Below are 14,962 nucleotides of genomic sequence, written 5' to 3'. Positions count from 1 at the left end.
CTAGTGCAATTTGTTCTGATAATACTAGTAATGCTAGATCAGGGAAGATACTAACCAGAAGTTCTAACACAGGCCAGCTTTGGCACTTACCAGCCAGGCAGACTTGGGCATTATTTATCTTCGCTGGGCCTCAGTGTCCTCACCTGCAAAATGGGGACAATAGCAGCACTCTCCTCCTCACGGGATTCTTCTGGGGTCCAAATAAGTTCACACATGTGAAGTGTTTCAAGTGGGCCTGGGACAGAGTAGCAAGTCCATAAACATTATTTGCTATTTTTAACAGGACTATTATGATTGTTATGATTAGTATAGATTCTTTCCCCAGAAAACTGCTTTACTCATGTAATTGTTTATTCAATTTTAGGGACTTTGGGGACCTTTCAGATGCTACCCATGGTCTCAGGAAGGATCTGAGACCCAGGGAAAGCAATAGCACCTGTTCAGCCGGGGGACCTGGTTCTCATTTTGATTCTGCTACTCACGCTCTTCGTGGCCTTGAGCATGTTGCTCTTCCCCCCTGGACACCAGCCCCATTTTTTTTACCTAGGCAATTAGGGGGTTGAATTATATATAGATTTATTTTAACTCTAAGGTTTTATAGTTCTGGGAGGTGACCTTAGCACTGGACACTCCAAATTGATTCTTTGCAGCTGGGGTTTAGAGTGAGACATACCACCCCTCTGTTCCTGGGTCCCCATCTGAGCCCTACGGTCATCCAAGCTTCCCTCATTTGTTTAGTGACTTCACTTCTCTGTGCTTCAGTGTTTCGTCGCTCACCTGGGGTAATAGTAATATCTGCATCATAGGGTTGTTAAGAGGATTGAATTAATTAACACGTATCAAAAGTTTAGAGCAATACTGGCACACTGGCCTCAGTACACGTTAGCCCATGTGCTGCTGTAGGTGATACCACTCACGTCACGGTAACATTGTCATCTGAGTGTTTTTTTTTTTTTTTTTTTGAGACAGAGTCTCACTTTGTTACCTGGGCTAGAGTGAGTGCCGTGGCATCAGCCTAGCTCACAGCAACCTCAAACTCCTAGGCTCAAGTGATCCTCCTGCCTCAGCCTCCCGAGTAGCTGGGACTACAGACATGCGCCACCATGCCCGGCTAATTTTTTCTATATACATTTTTAGTTGTCCAGATCATTTCTTTCTATTTTTAGTAGAGACGGGGTCTCGCTCTTGCTCAGGCTGGTCTTGAACTCCTGAGCTCAAATGATCCACCTGCTTCGGCCTCCCAGAGTGCTAGGATTACAGGCGTGAGCCACCGCGCCCGGCTTTTTTTTTTTTTGAACATCTAAGTTTTATTGAGTGCTTGTTAGGTGCAGGCACAAGATGCCATCTCATCTGATCTTATGACAGCCCCCTAAGGGTCTCCCAGATAAAGAAAGGAAGTCAGACGGGCAGGACCAAGGTCACAGGCTGGTCGGTAGCATCCTCTGATTCAACCACCATATCCAGTCTGAATGTCACTTACAGTATCCCTCAAGGCCTGGTAGATAATTCCAGGCCTGGTTGATAATTCCAGGTTCCCTCCTTAATTCTGAGGAAAGCAGGAAAGATAATTCTTCCAAGCTTTTACTGGTAAAGTGTCTGTAGACCTTTCCGAGATAAGCTCTTCCTGTCTATCAACATAAGTAAGCGATAAAAAAAAAAAAAAAAAAGGAGGAGGTGGTGAGGATAAGGATGGGAAACACCCTCTGGTGGGAGATAAGGTGGATCCTGGAGATGGACAATGCAGGTGTCTCGCTCTTCATGAGCCACCTTTGGCGTTGGCCGAGGATTTGCCTCAAATCTGCAGTGGGGCTTCAGTCTCCATCTTCGAGCAACTGACAATGGAATGCCAACTCGAGTTAGTTTCTGGCATTTTGGAACGTGAGTGTGGTCGTGACTGTGTGACAGTATGGGTTGCCATTGTGCCTAGTCATCAGGCAAAGTCGATAGTAGGAACAAGGCTGTCATTTGGGTCTAGTGTGATTCTCTGAATTTTCACTTCCAAGGAAGAGGAAGAAACATTATTTTTGTGACTCAGAGCAAACATTTCCTCTTGTGCTTTCAGTGTTGAAATCCAATCAGATAATTAAAGTAATTGCAAGGGTAAAATGCTGCCATAATTAACCATGACTGGAAAAGCTATTCATTTTAAGTACAGAACAATTATTAAGAAGTGAAAATGCTTAATAGGGAAGTAGATTGGCTGTTCAGGTGAATGTTAGGAGAGAGTGCCTTTACTAAGTAATTTTAGGAAAAATATCTTTGAATCAACAACTGATTCAAATAAACAAACATTTAAATAATAATATAAAGCAGAATAGTACTAAAGACTAGAGCATATCATCCAGCTAGTCTTCGTAAAGTTGATTTGAGGCTGGGCACAGTGTAATCCCAGCACTTTGGGAGGCTAGAGGTGGGAGGATCATTTGATGCCAGGAGTTCAAGACCAGCCTGGGCAACATAGAGAGACCCTCCATCTCTACAAAAAAAAATTTTTTTTAATTAGCCAAGTGTGTGGTGCACACCTGTGGTCCCAGCTACTGGGGAGGCTGAGGCAAGAGGATCACCTGCGCCCAGAAATTTGAGGTTACAGTGAGCTATAGTCACATCACTGCACTCCAGCCTGGGAGACAGAGCAAGACCCTGTCTCTTAAATAAAAATAAAAAATCGATTTGATGCTGGGTACAGTGGCTCACACCTGTAATTCCAGCACTTTGGGAGGCCAAGGCAGGAAGGTCACTTGATGCCAGGAATTTGAGACCAGCCTGGGAAACATAGCAAGACCTCATCTCTACAAATAGTTAAAAAAAAAATTGGCTGGGCCTGGTGGCACACACCTATAGTCCCAGCTACTTGGGAGGATCACTTGAGCCCAGGAATTTGAGGTTACAGTGAGCTATGATCACACCACTGCACTCCAGCCTGGAGTCTCTAAAAAAAAAAAAAAAAAAAAAAAAAAAAAATTATTTGATATACTAGCACTCATGCATTTAAATAAAACTGCCTTCAAAGACTGTGTTTCCTGTTTAGTTATTTTATTCCATTTAGGCCATGGATCTTCCCCCCCTCATCAAACTCATCTAAAAATGATGACTGTCTAGTATCAGAGACATGCAGGTGTCCCTGCAGGGACAACCTAGAAGCAGATGGTGCTGAGAAATGTTGGTTGCACTAACTCAAGAATTTGTCTATGTTCTCAATAAAAAATCTGTCATAACCATGAAAATTTTCTGACACTTCAGATTTGTTCTAATATCCCAGAAGTTTCCATTTGGGTGGTGATTGACCTATACTCTGGCTACATATTTGCATTTAGCCAAGATGTCCATCCTGTGCCCCTCCGGTTTTCATAGATGTGGACAACTAGTAGGGGAGTGTATCAAGTATATCCCTGCAGCAAGCTGGCCACCTCCAATCCTTGTTGGAATAATTAGATTCTCTTCATGAAAAATGTTCTGAGGTTCCAGGTTCCAAGCCCAGGACAAGCTGCTGAGGGTGGAGAGCTGGAAACAGCTTGGTCCACGCCCTGAAGGTTTAGCCCAGCCATTTTCAGACTGGAGACACAGCAGAATCCTGGAGGAACTTGTTGCAGATACAAATTCTTCACCCTCAGGCCCAGAGATCCTGGCCCAGGAAGCTGTGTTTTTAAAGAGAGACCCCCTGGTGATTCCGATGCCCAGCCTTTGAAAATCACTGGTGTGGAATTGCAGGGTAATATGGTACAGAAGGTTAGAGGGGCCCAGAGTCAGGGCGTTTCGGCAACCCTGGGGTTCCTGGCAGTCTTCCTGGAGGAGATGTCCCTGATGTCAGGTGACTCTGACATCAGGTGACTCTGATGTCAGGATAAGAATGAACTAGACGTAGAAAGGTGAGAAGGTGCTTGATGGCTGAGGGCCAGAAAGAAGACAGGAACTGCGGACAGGGTGCCTGCAGGCGGTTCAGTGTTTCCAGAGGGTGAAGTGTCAGGAAATGAGGAAAGATGAAGCTGGAGGAGGCAGGGGCCTGAGTGTCATGCTGGGGAGGTGACAGTGTCCCAAAGGCAGCAGGGTGGGCAAGAAGGGAGGAAGAGAGGGAGGCGGGCAGTCAGGTTGTGCTTTCCTACTTGACGTTGGCGCTGTGGCCCTTTCACACTCACATCACAGATTGGAAACGCTGGGTGGCCCGGCAAGATCACGGCAGAGCTGGGCTCAAGGACCTCTTCCCCAAATTTCCAGACTATTTCTGTGTTTGTTGAATCAAGATGCCACTGACTCACAGAGCCACGCCGCTTGTCCCCTTGCATGTTCCTGTCATATATTGTCACGAGCTTGAGTTTTTTCTCAGGCCTTGGACTCTGCGGAAAGCCAGTAATCTCCAGCCTTCCTGTTTGAACTGAATCAAGAATCATCAACTAAGGGTCAAGGCAGTTAAAGGTCAAAGTATATCCCCAGCCTGTGTTTAGGAGGAAATTATTGTAATAATAAAGGAATGATGATAGCCACAAACGCCAGGGTTTGTGGGGCAGGATGCCAGTCACTGTATGTGGATCACTTTCATTTAGTCCTCACAACACCCCTGGGAATTAAGTACTGTTGTTATCCCCATTTGTTGGATGAAGACACTGAGATGTGACAAGTAATTTGTGCATAGTCACAAAGCTAGTACGTGGTCCTATCCATCAGGATAGGTGAGGTTTTGCTGCTGTAACACATCTCAATGGCTTATAGCATCAGAGGTGTATTTCTGGCCAGGCGCGATGGGTCACGCCTGTAATCCTAGCACTCTGGGAGGCCGGGGCAGGTGGATCGCTCAAGGTCAGGAGTTCTGAGACCAGCCTGAGCAAGAGCGAGACCCCGTCTCTACTAAAAATAGAAAGAAATTATCTGGACAACTAAAAATATACAGAAAAAATTAGCCAGGCATGGTGGCGCATGCCTGTAGTCCCAGCTACTTGGGAGGCTGAGGCAGAAGGATTGCTTGAGCCCAGGAGTTTGAGGTTGCTGTGAGCTAGGCTGACACCACGGCACTCTAGCCTGGGCAACAGAGCAAGACTCTGTCTCAAAAAAAAAAAAAAAAGGTGTATTTCTTGTTCACACTCCATGTCCACTGCAGATTGTAGCTTTAATTCACATTGTCTTGGTTCTGAGTCCCAGGCTGACAGAGTGACCCCTGTCTGGATTATTGCTGGTCTCAGGACAGAGGGAGAGGAGACGTATCAGGCTCCTGTACTGGCCCTTAAAGACTCTGCTGGAAGTGACACACATCACCTCCACCTACATTTTATTGGTTAAAGCTGGTCGTGTGACCACTCAGTTCCACAGGGCAGAGACATATAAGCTTTCTGCGGAGAGGGGTAACTGAGTCTTTGGTGAGTGGCCACACCACGGCAGCAGAGTGAGGATTCAAGCCCATGTTTACAGGGTAAAATCCTGACATTGGAACCCTTGATCTTGGCCGTCCTCCTGCCTTCCACTTTGCTAGATGCACCCACGATGTGCGAAGAGATTCCTGCTGTTGGTTTCTGCTTCTCTGTAAGGCAGCCACTGAGAAGTGCTGTGCTTAGGAAACCAAAAGGCACAGCAGATCCCTGAATGCCCGACTCCGATCCCCTTTCTTTCAGATGGCTGGAGAATGAGCTATTTCTCAGTAAAACGTGTGGTTCCCGAGCAGGGAGATGGGAGGGAAGCAGGCACTGGTGGAGCACATGCGTTTTTCTCACAGAGATGCAGCTCCCAAAAGTGCCAGCACGGCCTCAATTGTCAATAAAACTTACTTGATTCAGTGAAGAAGGAATGAATTTAATCCTTACAAACCAACAACCCTATGAGGTACTTGTTATTAATATTGTCCCCATTTTACAAAAGAGGAAACTGAGGCTCGGGGGCTGCAGTATCGTTATGACGACAGCTGTTTTGTTCCATGCTTGCCGTGTGCCAGCCAACATGCTGAATGCTTTACAAACAGTCTGTTAACAGACTCCACAGTCCCTGGGGAGCTAGATAGGTAACTGTTAACCCCTAATTCATGTGTAATGTGGGGACAGTAATAATCCTGCTCCTTAGGATAAGATAAATCCTGTGAAGTACAAAGCACAGTGGCTGGGCTTTAGGAAGCCCTCAGTAAATATTAACCACGTTTCTTCTTTTATTATCACCATCCTTTGCTATCACTCATGGAGTTGTCCAAACTCCAGCTTCGGTTCAGAGTTCCCACGTAATGACTGCTCCATCCCACCTTCATCAGAGCGGCTGAGGGTTGAATGTCCAATGGAAAAACTGGGACTCGTCACTCCCGATCACTCACAATCACCCCTCTCCGGGGTCACCTGACCCCAGTTCACTCTAAACACTTTCCTTCTGCTAGATTTTCTAGTGCTTAAATTTAAAGTCTGAACGAGTCCAGCTATTGCTCCAAGGCTGAGGTCTCCCATGCAGACATTCCTCTAACCTGTCTTCGAAATGATTATCAGGAAATTGGTTTCCAAATGTCCCAGAGGGAGGTGGGGTCAGGTGGCAGGATTGGGGAGAAAGGAGGGAGGGAGGGAAGGAGGTGATGGAGTCTGAGATTCTATTTTTTATTTTTTTAGAAACCAAATTCTTTTTTTTTTTATTTCAGCATATTATGGGGGTACAAAAGTTTAGGTTATGTATATTGCCCCTGCCCCCCACCCTCTGAATCAGAGCTTCAATGTGATTCTATTTTGTACTTGTTCTGGGTCCATCTGTTTAAAGATATTTTTTGTATATTTCTCTTGCTATTGTTATTATTATATTTTTGTCTTTTCGTTATTCAAATTGCAACCCTGTTAGGACGGATCCATTGGGTAAGTAGTACATCCCCTACGCTGAGATTCCCCATCTGGGTTTGAGAATGTTTTCAGCTTTTAAGAACCATTTCGGAGCCCCGGGAGATCCCGGTACCTCACTCTGCATGGCAGAGCACCTACCTGGCATGGGCCCAGTTCGGGGGTTGGTGAGGCAGGGGCGTCTCCAGGGAGCCTGGGCACAGCTGGCCCTAAAGACCAACCACTTCTCCCCCAGGATGGCCGAGGCATCCAGGAAGAAGAAAGAAAACAGGAGGAAATGGAAGCGCTGTCTCCTGATAGGCCTGGCGACTGTTGGAGGCGGAACATTGATCGGTAAGGCCAGCCTGAGATGGTGGCTGGGGCCACGTAGATCGAGAGGTGACACCAGGCTGGGAGTGAGAGCAGAGAGTGCAGAGGGTTGGCTGGGAGGTGGCCCCCGGTGTGTGGTAGGTGCTCAGACAGTAGTCAACGTGCTCATTAGCATTGCCAGAAGCTTCCGTGGGAGGCCTTGGGCAGCTGATAGGGTTAGGCCCTGTCAGGCCACATCCTCACTCCCAGCTCTACCTGCTGCCCTCCCCGCAGGCGTGACCGGGGGCCTAGCTGCCCCGCTTGTTGCCGCCGGAGCTGCGACAATCATTGGCAGTGCTGGGGCGGCAGCCCTGGGCTCAACGGCGGGCATAGCTGTCATGACCTCGCTGTTCAGTGCGGCTGGAGCTGGCCTGACAGGTAGGGTTCAAGGGGCTGGTGGGGTCGGAGGGATTTTCAGCCAGGGTGGCCCAGCTCCTGAAGGACACACCCAGATTCTCACCAGTGTGGGCTCCTGGGAGGCAGGGGAGACATGGCGTCTCTCACTCTGGTCCCAGCCCTGCTGGAGCCACAGGGCTGATAGCTCCGTGGCTCAGGGCAAGGGCCGAATCGGAGAGGCTGGCTTTTCCCCAGGCACCTTGTGTATACTTCCTGGGAAAGACCCTGGCCAGACCTGCTTCCGCCATCCGGAAGTTTCCAGGAAAGCCGCCTCAGAGACGATGCCGGGGCATCCTCATATTCAGGGAGAATGTGGCTACCTTTCACTCACCAGCACCTCCCGGGGGAGTTTTCCCAAGTCCCGTGTGTCAGCAGCGCCCGCCACATACACAGATCTCTGTTCAACTCCCCAGGTGGAGTGTGGCTCACCTGTTGAGAATCTTGGTCCGTTTGACTCGCTCTTACTGAGAGGAATGTGTTTTACCCCCGAAGTGTGTGGGCAGGAAAAAGATACTGAACCAACTGAGGACGGAGCAGTGGTGAGAGCTGGGCTCCGAGCTCAAACCGCAGCTTTGCCACTCGGGGGCTGGCCAGCCTCAGGCAGCTGCTTACCTTCGTCCTTAATCAGGGACAATAATGGCACCTCCCTTAATGAATTCAAACACGAATGCGTTTGTCCAGGGGCAGGGCACATGGTCGGTGCTCACTGTGTGAGTGTGTGAGCAGAGACAGCCACCCTGGCCAGTGTTCCCTGGGACCTCGGTCACCTCCATTCTCGTTCTCGTATCTGGGTCTCTAGGATACAAGATGAAGAAGCGTGTTGGGGCCATTGAAGAGTTCACATTCCTGCCTCTGACGGAGGGCAGGCAGCTGCACATCACCATTGCCATCACCGGCTGGCTCGCGTCTGGCAAATACCGTGAGGACCAGAGGGCCAGGAGCGGAGGGGGTGGGCGTTGGCTGAGCTGAGCCTGCTGCTGTGGGCCGGACCCTGGGCTGGGTTCTTGCTTGTGAATGTCTCTAGGGAGTGGGTATGGGGAGCCCCCTTTGCAGGGGGCTCATAGAGGTAAGGTGACTTCATCTCATATCGATCTACCCATCTACCCACCCATCCACCCACCCATCTGTCCACCCATCTGTGCATCCGCCCATCCACCCAGCGGAATGTACAGAGTGCTATACTTGCCACGTGCCATGCACTGAGCCAGGCCCTAGGAATTTAGTGGTAATAGCACAGCCATGGCCTCTGCCCTGGATCGTACTGTCCAAGATAGAAGATAGACCAAGTGATTAAAGGGAAGCTTTACGGATGGCACAGCAGGGGAAGCACAGGGTGTGTCTGGGGAGGGTTCCTCAAGGAAGTGGCATTTAGGCTAAGGGCTGGCTGGGAGTTAGCCAGTTAAAGAAGGAGCAAAAAATACATACCAAGCAAAGGGGCAGCATGTGCAAAGGCCTAGTGGTATGAAAGAACCAAAAGGAGCACAGGATGGCTGCGGCAGGGGGCCAGAGGCAGGAGAGTAGGCAGGGCCAGACCACACGGGAGCATGTGGGCTGTGGCAAGGAGTTTGAATCTGTCCTTGGAGCAAGTGGACTTAAGCATGCAGGTGAGAGATCAGTACATCTTGGCATGTGACCACGGCAAGTTACCTAACTTCTCTGTACCTCAGCTACTTCATTTGTAAAGTAGAACAAATATATTTCTGTTTTTTCGGGTTGCTGCAAAAATTAAATGAAACTAGGTAACACGTGGAAGGCACTCGGTTTCCAGTTGGCATTCCACAAACATGGTCCCTTTGCTGGTGTAATTTGAACGTGTGTGTTTTGGGGGATTCTAACCAGGGTGGCATTGAGGATTCACACAGTGGTCCACTCACCGCCTAGCTCCCCTTTGCAAGGGCTCAGCAAACAGCACGTTGCTTGGAGAGAGAGCAGGGTGGGCCCAGGAATCCGTGAGACCAGGGACACATGCTGAGGGCCTCCTGGGTTCCCAAGTCTCTGAGACCCAGGGGTGGAAGCCACAGCTCTTCTGAACCACACACAAGTGAGGAAATGTGAGCAGGTGCAAGGGTTTTACTGGTGTGTGGCCGCCAGGCCCCCAGCCGCATTCAGAAGGCCTCAGCATTCACCAAGCACCTGGCTCGAGCCTGCCCTGAGTCAGGCATTCTGCCTGCACGATAGGAACTCGGTCTGCATTCCCTCATGGGATCCTCACGTCCACCCGGGTGGGGCCGTTCTCATCCTAATCTGCTGGAAGAGGAGACCTAGCGGGGCACGTGGCAGGGGGGCAGCAGATGCAGGATTTGAGCCCAGGGTCTCTTTCATTTGTTTCCACCATTCCATGCTACAGGAAGGAAGGACAAGAGCCTGGGTGAAGGAATTTGCGATTCTGACCAGCATGGAAAGCAAATCCTATGTCCTCGGTTTACCCCCATTTGCTCGGTGTGCCGCAGGTCAAAGGTCAAGTTCATTTTCGGGGAGGGACATAGTCTTCATTGATCTCCAGCAGTCTAGTGCAGTGTGGTACCTTGACAGAGGGGTAGTTAAAAGAAACACAACCAAGCTAGAGAAAGTTCAGGAAGGAAAAAAATCACCTATTCCTGCCTCCTTGACAGCCAGGAAAGGAGCCTTGTTGTCATCCCAGGCTGGCTGGGAGCAATCGGACTTTCTTTGGCCCGCCCCTTTATTAATCATGGTTATATACAATAAAGATAGTAGCTTAGTCGCTAACCGTGTGCCACGAGCCAGGCGCTTGGTATGATTAGCTCACTTAGTTCCTCATTTCAGGCCAAGGAAGTAAGTGTCATTGGCCCCCCCCATTTTACAGATGCAGAAACTGAGGCTCCCAAGGGGTATCCAGGGTCACCCAGCTAGCCAGGGGCAGAGGCAAGATTCACTCTCGTTCTATCCGACTCCACAGCCCATGTTCTCGGCTACAGGGCAACACACTGCAGTATAGCACTTTACAGTTTACATAATGCTTTTTACACAGCACCTTGTGTGATTCCCCGCCACACCTGTGGGTCAGATGTTGTTAATTCCATTCCTACAGATGTGGAAACCGAGGGTCACAGGGCAGCGTGCCTTGCTGTGGGTCACGCCGGCAGAAGCTGCTGAGCTGGGAACCCACCCAGGCTGGCATCACAGCAAGCCCTGGCCCCCCAGCCCCCATTCTGTGTCCACCGCCTCTCTCAGGGCTGGCTGTCACTTTATCCATAATTAGAGGCATTTGACCCGAGTCGTTGCAGAGCTGAGACAGGGTCCCTGCAGAGGGAGAGGGAGCCTGCAGGATTGTCTGGTGTCAATGTAGTGCCCTGCAGGTAAGGATGAGGCCTCTGAAGGGGGCAGGTAGAGGCATAGTCGATGTCCAGAACCATTCGGTCATGCTCCGTGTCTGGGGAGTGCTCACTCTGCCTCATGTCACCAGGCTTCGGGAAGACGGTGTTTGGCAAAGCAGACAGTAGGAGAGACATGTCAACCAGAGGATGCAAAAATAAATGGATAATTACAGACCGTGATGAGAACTTTGGGGAGGGGGGTGCAGGGTGCATTTGATCTATCCTAGGGGCCGGGAAGGGCTTCCCTGTGGAAGAGGTGATTGAGTTGGAATCTCAAGGACAAGTAAGGGTGATCCAGGGGAACTGATCAGGAGGTGTTGAAGGGTTTTAGGCAGGGGTGGGAGGAGATCTATGATGTGAAAGGCTCACTTGGGCCACAGGCAGAGATGGATGGGGCCAGATTAGGTGCCCCGCTGTTCTGTCCAAAGGCAGCCGGGCGGGCAAGAGGGGAGGAAGGGGGAGGTGGGCAGTCACGTACCTTCCTACCTGACGTGGCCACTGTGGCCATCATCCTGCCATGGGGTCGTTTGACTTGTACGTTTCCTAAATGAGAAAAGTGAGGCTCAGGGGAATTGGGTGACCCAGCAAGATTGTGGCAGAGTTGGGCTCAAACACCTCCTCCCTGAGTTTCTAGCTATTTCCCAGTCAGTGTTTGTTGCATCAAGATGCTGCTGACTCCCAGAGCCACGCTGCTGTCCCCTCGTGTGCTCCCGTGGTGCCGTCAGCAGCTTAATGCCAGAGTGAGAGAAAATAATACTTTATATATATAGTAGTTCAAACACTTAATGGTCTCCCTTAATATCTACCCTATGAAGGGAGATAAATATTAATGGATAAGCACAGTGAGGCTTAAGGTGGGATAGTGATGTCCCCAAGGTCACCCAGGTTCTAAAGAATGCAGGCGTTGGGATTCGAACCCCAGCCTGCTGACTCACAGGGCAGCCTGGTGCTCCATCTGCTCCGCTGACACTGCCGCGCACAGCAGGGGGTGGGCCTCTTGTTTTCTGCGTGAGGGTGAGTGGTCCTCTGTCATTGCTTGTCTGGGATAGTGGAGTGGGGCATCCTCTGCCACCGACAGGAGAGACCCCACCTATCTGTGTCCTCCCCAGGCACCTTCAGTGCCCCGTGGGCTGCCCTGGCCCGCAGCCGCGAGCAGTACTGCCTGGCCTGGGAGGCCAAGTACCTGATGGAGCTCGGCAACGCCCTGGAGACCATCCTCAGTGGCCTTGCCAACATGGTGGCCCAGGAGGCCCTAAAGTACACAGCGTTGTCTGGTAAGTTCCCCTGGCCCCTGCCAACAGCATGCCCACTGCCTCCATCCCACAGTGGTACCGTATCATTGCATGCCTGAGGCCCCCAGCAAGCCGGCCACTGTGCTGGACCCTAGGAACACAGAGAGGTTACGGCCACATTCCTGTTTATGCTCTTTGAGGGCAGGGGACAGGTAAACCTCCAATCACATGATGTATCAGTTAGCTATTGCTGCATAACAAGCTACCCCAAAACTCAGTGGCTTAAAATAACAATCATTTGTCATAATAACCCAGGAGCTGGGAGGTGGAGTTGGCTGGTCTTAGCTGGGCCTGCTCATATATCTGTGTGCCAGCCAACTGTCTGCTGCTCGGGGCCAGCCTTGTCTGGGGCAACTCAGCCCTGCTCCGTTTGTCTCTCGTCTTCCTCCTGGCTAGCCCAAGCCAACAGTAAAAGTGCAAGAGAGGCTAGCCCCAATGCACACGTCCATTTCAAGCCTCACATCTACTAACATCTCATTGTCCAAAGCAAGTTCCCATGGCTGAGTCTAGATGGGGATGGGCAGGGTGGGGCTCTGCAGAGTTGTGAGGCAAAGTGGGAGGATACAGGGTAGGGTGACAAATCAGGGCCATCTTCAGTATCTCACATATGACAAGGGCTTGAGCAGAAGTAATTTAGTCCATATATCAGAAATGCATGGAATTTAGTCCATATATCAGAAATGCATGAGTTTCAGACTTCTCTGCTCTTGAGCAGTTTGACACACTTGGAAACTTGCAGGTTCCAAGTGAGAGACTCTGCCTGCATGCACTGGAGTATCGGTCAGCCAGTCACTTGTCCAGAAGCCCCTCCCCCAACCCCCTCCATCACTGATATGTCACCTCCCCAGGCATTGTGGCTGCCCTGACCTGGCCAGCCTCACTCCTCACTGTCGCCAACGTCATCGACAACCCCTGGGGTGTGTGTCTCCATCGATCCGCAGAGGTTGGCAAGCACCTGGCCCACATCCTGCTCTCCCGGCAGCAGGTACCTGGGAATGACGGGGGTCGGGAGGAGGGGGAGTGCGGGTGCTCACTTGTGCACAGGCATCGGCCTTAGAGGCAAGGCCACTTGGTCTTTAGTGTGTCTCTAGTTCAAGTGACGAAGGTGCCGAGTGCCCTGGGATGGACCAGTAAGAACTGCAGACGGTATAGACTGCGCATGTCTAGCAGGTTCTCAGGTGAGGACTGAATAACAGGGGCATCTGCAGGTAGGAACAGGGTTGGGGGCTTTTGCAGAAGCCAAAGTGGCTCCTGTGTATCAGCTCTTAATGAAGGAGTTTGGTAATAATGGGTACAGCTCACTTGGGCGCTTTTTCAGTGGAAACCTCTGACTCAGTTTGCAGCAAAGCCAGTTAAGTGATGGGACCACGTGCCTCAGCCACAAGTGGAATTTCCAGGTGCTAGTGGCAGCTGTTCCCTCCTAGAAGTATAAAGCTACCACATTGAGGACACTTTCAGTAGCCTAAACAGCATGTAAAATGGTCAGGAAGAGAAATCATAATACTTTTAAAATTTGAATCCAGTAAAGCTGTACTTACCATGAAAAGGAAACTATCCCCTTCAAAATGAACTTGAGTAAATGGAGATAATAGTTTGAGAAATAGTATTAGAGATGACTGTGTTGTTAGGATTTGTTCTGGCTACAAGTAGGAGAAAACCCAAAACAACAGTGCCTTAAATGAGATAGAAGTTTATTTTTCCTGGAAAAGCCTAGGGAGGCTGTCCCACACTCAAATTGTGTGCCATGGTGTGGCAGGTTCCTCCTGCCCAGGTTCCTCCTACCTTCTTGCTCTGCCATATGTGGTCTTGACCTCGTGGTCCAAGATGGCAGCATCTGAGCTCCAGGGAGCAGGAAGAAGGAAGAGCTGAAGAAGAAAGAGCAAAGCCTTCCAACATTTCAGTTGACGTCTCATTGGCCAGAGCCTAGTCATATGACCATACTTAGCTGCCATGGAAGCTGGGAAATACAATCTGTATTGAGTGGCAGTGAACCGAGCTGAAATGCAATTACCATGGGAAAAAGTAAGACTGGGCCAGGCATGGTGGCTCACGCCTGTCATCCCAGCTCTTTGGGAGGCCAAGGCGGGAGGATTCCTTGAGGCCAGGAGTTTGAGACCAGCCTGGGCAACATAGCAAGACCCCATCTCTAAAAAAAAATTTTCTTAATTAGCTGGGCATGGTGGCATGTGCCTGTAGTCCCAGCTACTTGGGATGCTGAGACAGGAGGATCACCTGAGCCCAAGAGTTAAGCTATGATGAAACCACTGCACTTCAGCCTGGGCAACAGAGCAAGACCCCATCTCAAAAAAAAAAAAAAAAATGAGCACAGATATTGAGGGACAACTAGCAGCTTCTGCCATGTGGGTAAATTGCTTGGGAAACTGGTGATCCCCAGCCAATCCTTGTGTCTTTGTCAAAAGAAATATAAAAGCTCTTTGACAGGTTTGACTGGAAGGCAAAGACAAAATGGCATTCGTTCAAACGAGTTAGAAGTTAATTCTCTCCCATGTAGCAGTCTGGGTGTCAGCCTCCAGGGCAAGATGGTATGTATTAGTTTTCTATTGCTGCTATAACAAATTAACACAAATTTATTGGCTTAAAACAAATTGATTATCTTACAAACAAATATATTACAGCTCTGGAGGTTAGAAGTCCGACATGCACATTCCTTATGCAGGCTCCAGGACAGCATCCACTTCCTTGCCCGTTCCAGCTTCCAAGGGCACCTACATCCTTAGCCTATAGCCCCTTCCTTCATCCCCAAAACTGGCAGTGTAACCCCGCCACCTCTCTCTCTGCTCCTCTGCTT

At 49.9% G+C, this 14,962-nt stretch overlaps 1 protein-coding gene across 3 annotated transcripts in view; it reads left to right on the top strand.

Annotated features, from left to right (window-relative positions):
• The window catches only part of TMCO4 (transmembrane and coiled-coil domains 4), a 93,016-nt gene that overhangs the window by 35,558 nt on the left and 42,496 nt on the right, over positions 1-14,962 (top strand). For all 3 annotated transcript variants that reach the window (XM_069479429.1, XM_069479431.1, XM_069479430.1), the window contains 5 exons: positions 7,018-7,115; positions 7,365-7,508; positions 8,326-8,445; positions 11,971-12,135; positions 13,002-13,138. In XM_069479429.1, the coding sequence (XP_069335530.1) occupies positions 7,018-7,115; positions 7,365-7,508; positions 8,326-8,445; positions 11,971-12,135; positions 13,002-13,138 (664 nt within the window). The remainder of the gene's footprint in view (positions 1-7,017; positions 7,116-7,364; positions 7,509-8,325; positions 8,446-11,970; positions 12,136-13,001; positions 13,139-14,962) is intronic.

This window comes from Eulemur rufifrons, chromosome 8, assembly GCF_041146395.1.
Source record: "Eulemur rufifrons isolate Redbay chromosome 8, OSU_ERuf_1, whole genome shotgun sequence".
NCBI lineage: Eukaryota > Metazoa > Chordata > Mammalia > Primates > Lemuridae > Eulemur > Eulemur rufifrons.
The sequence above is the reverse complement of the archived record's forward strand: the minus strand, read 5'-3'. Positions and strand labels throughout refer to the sequence as shown.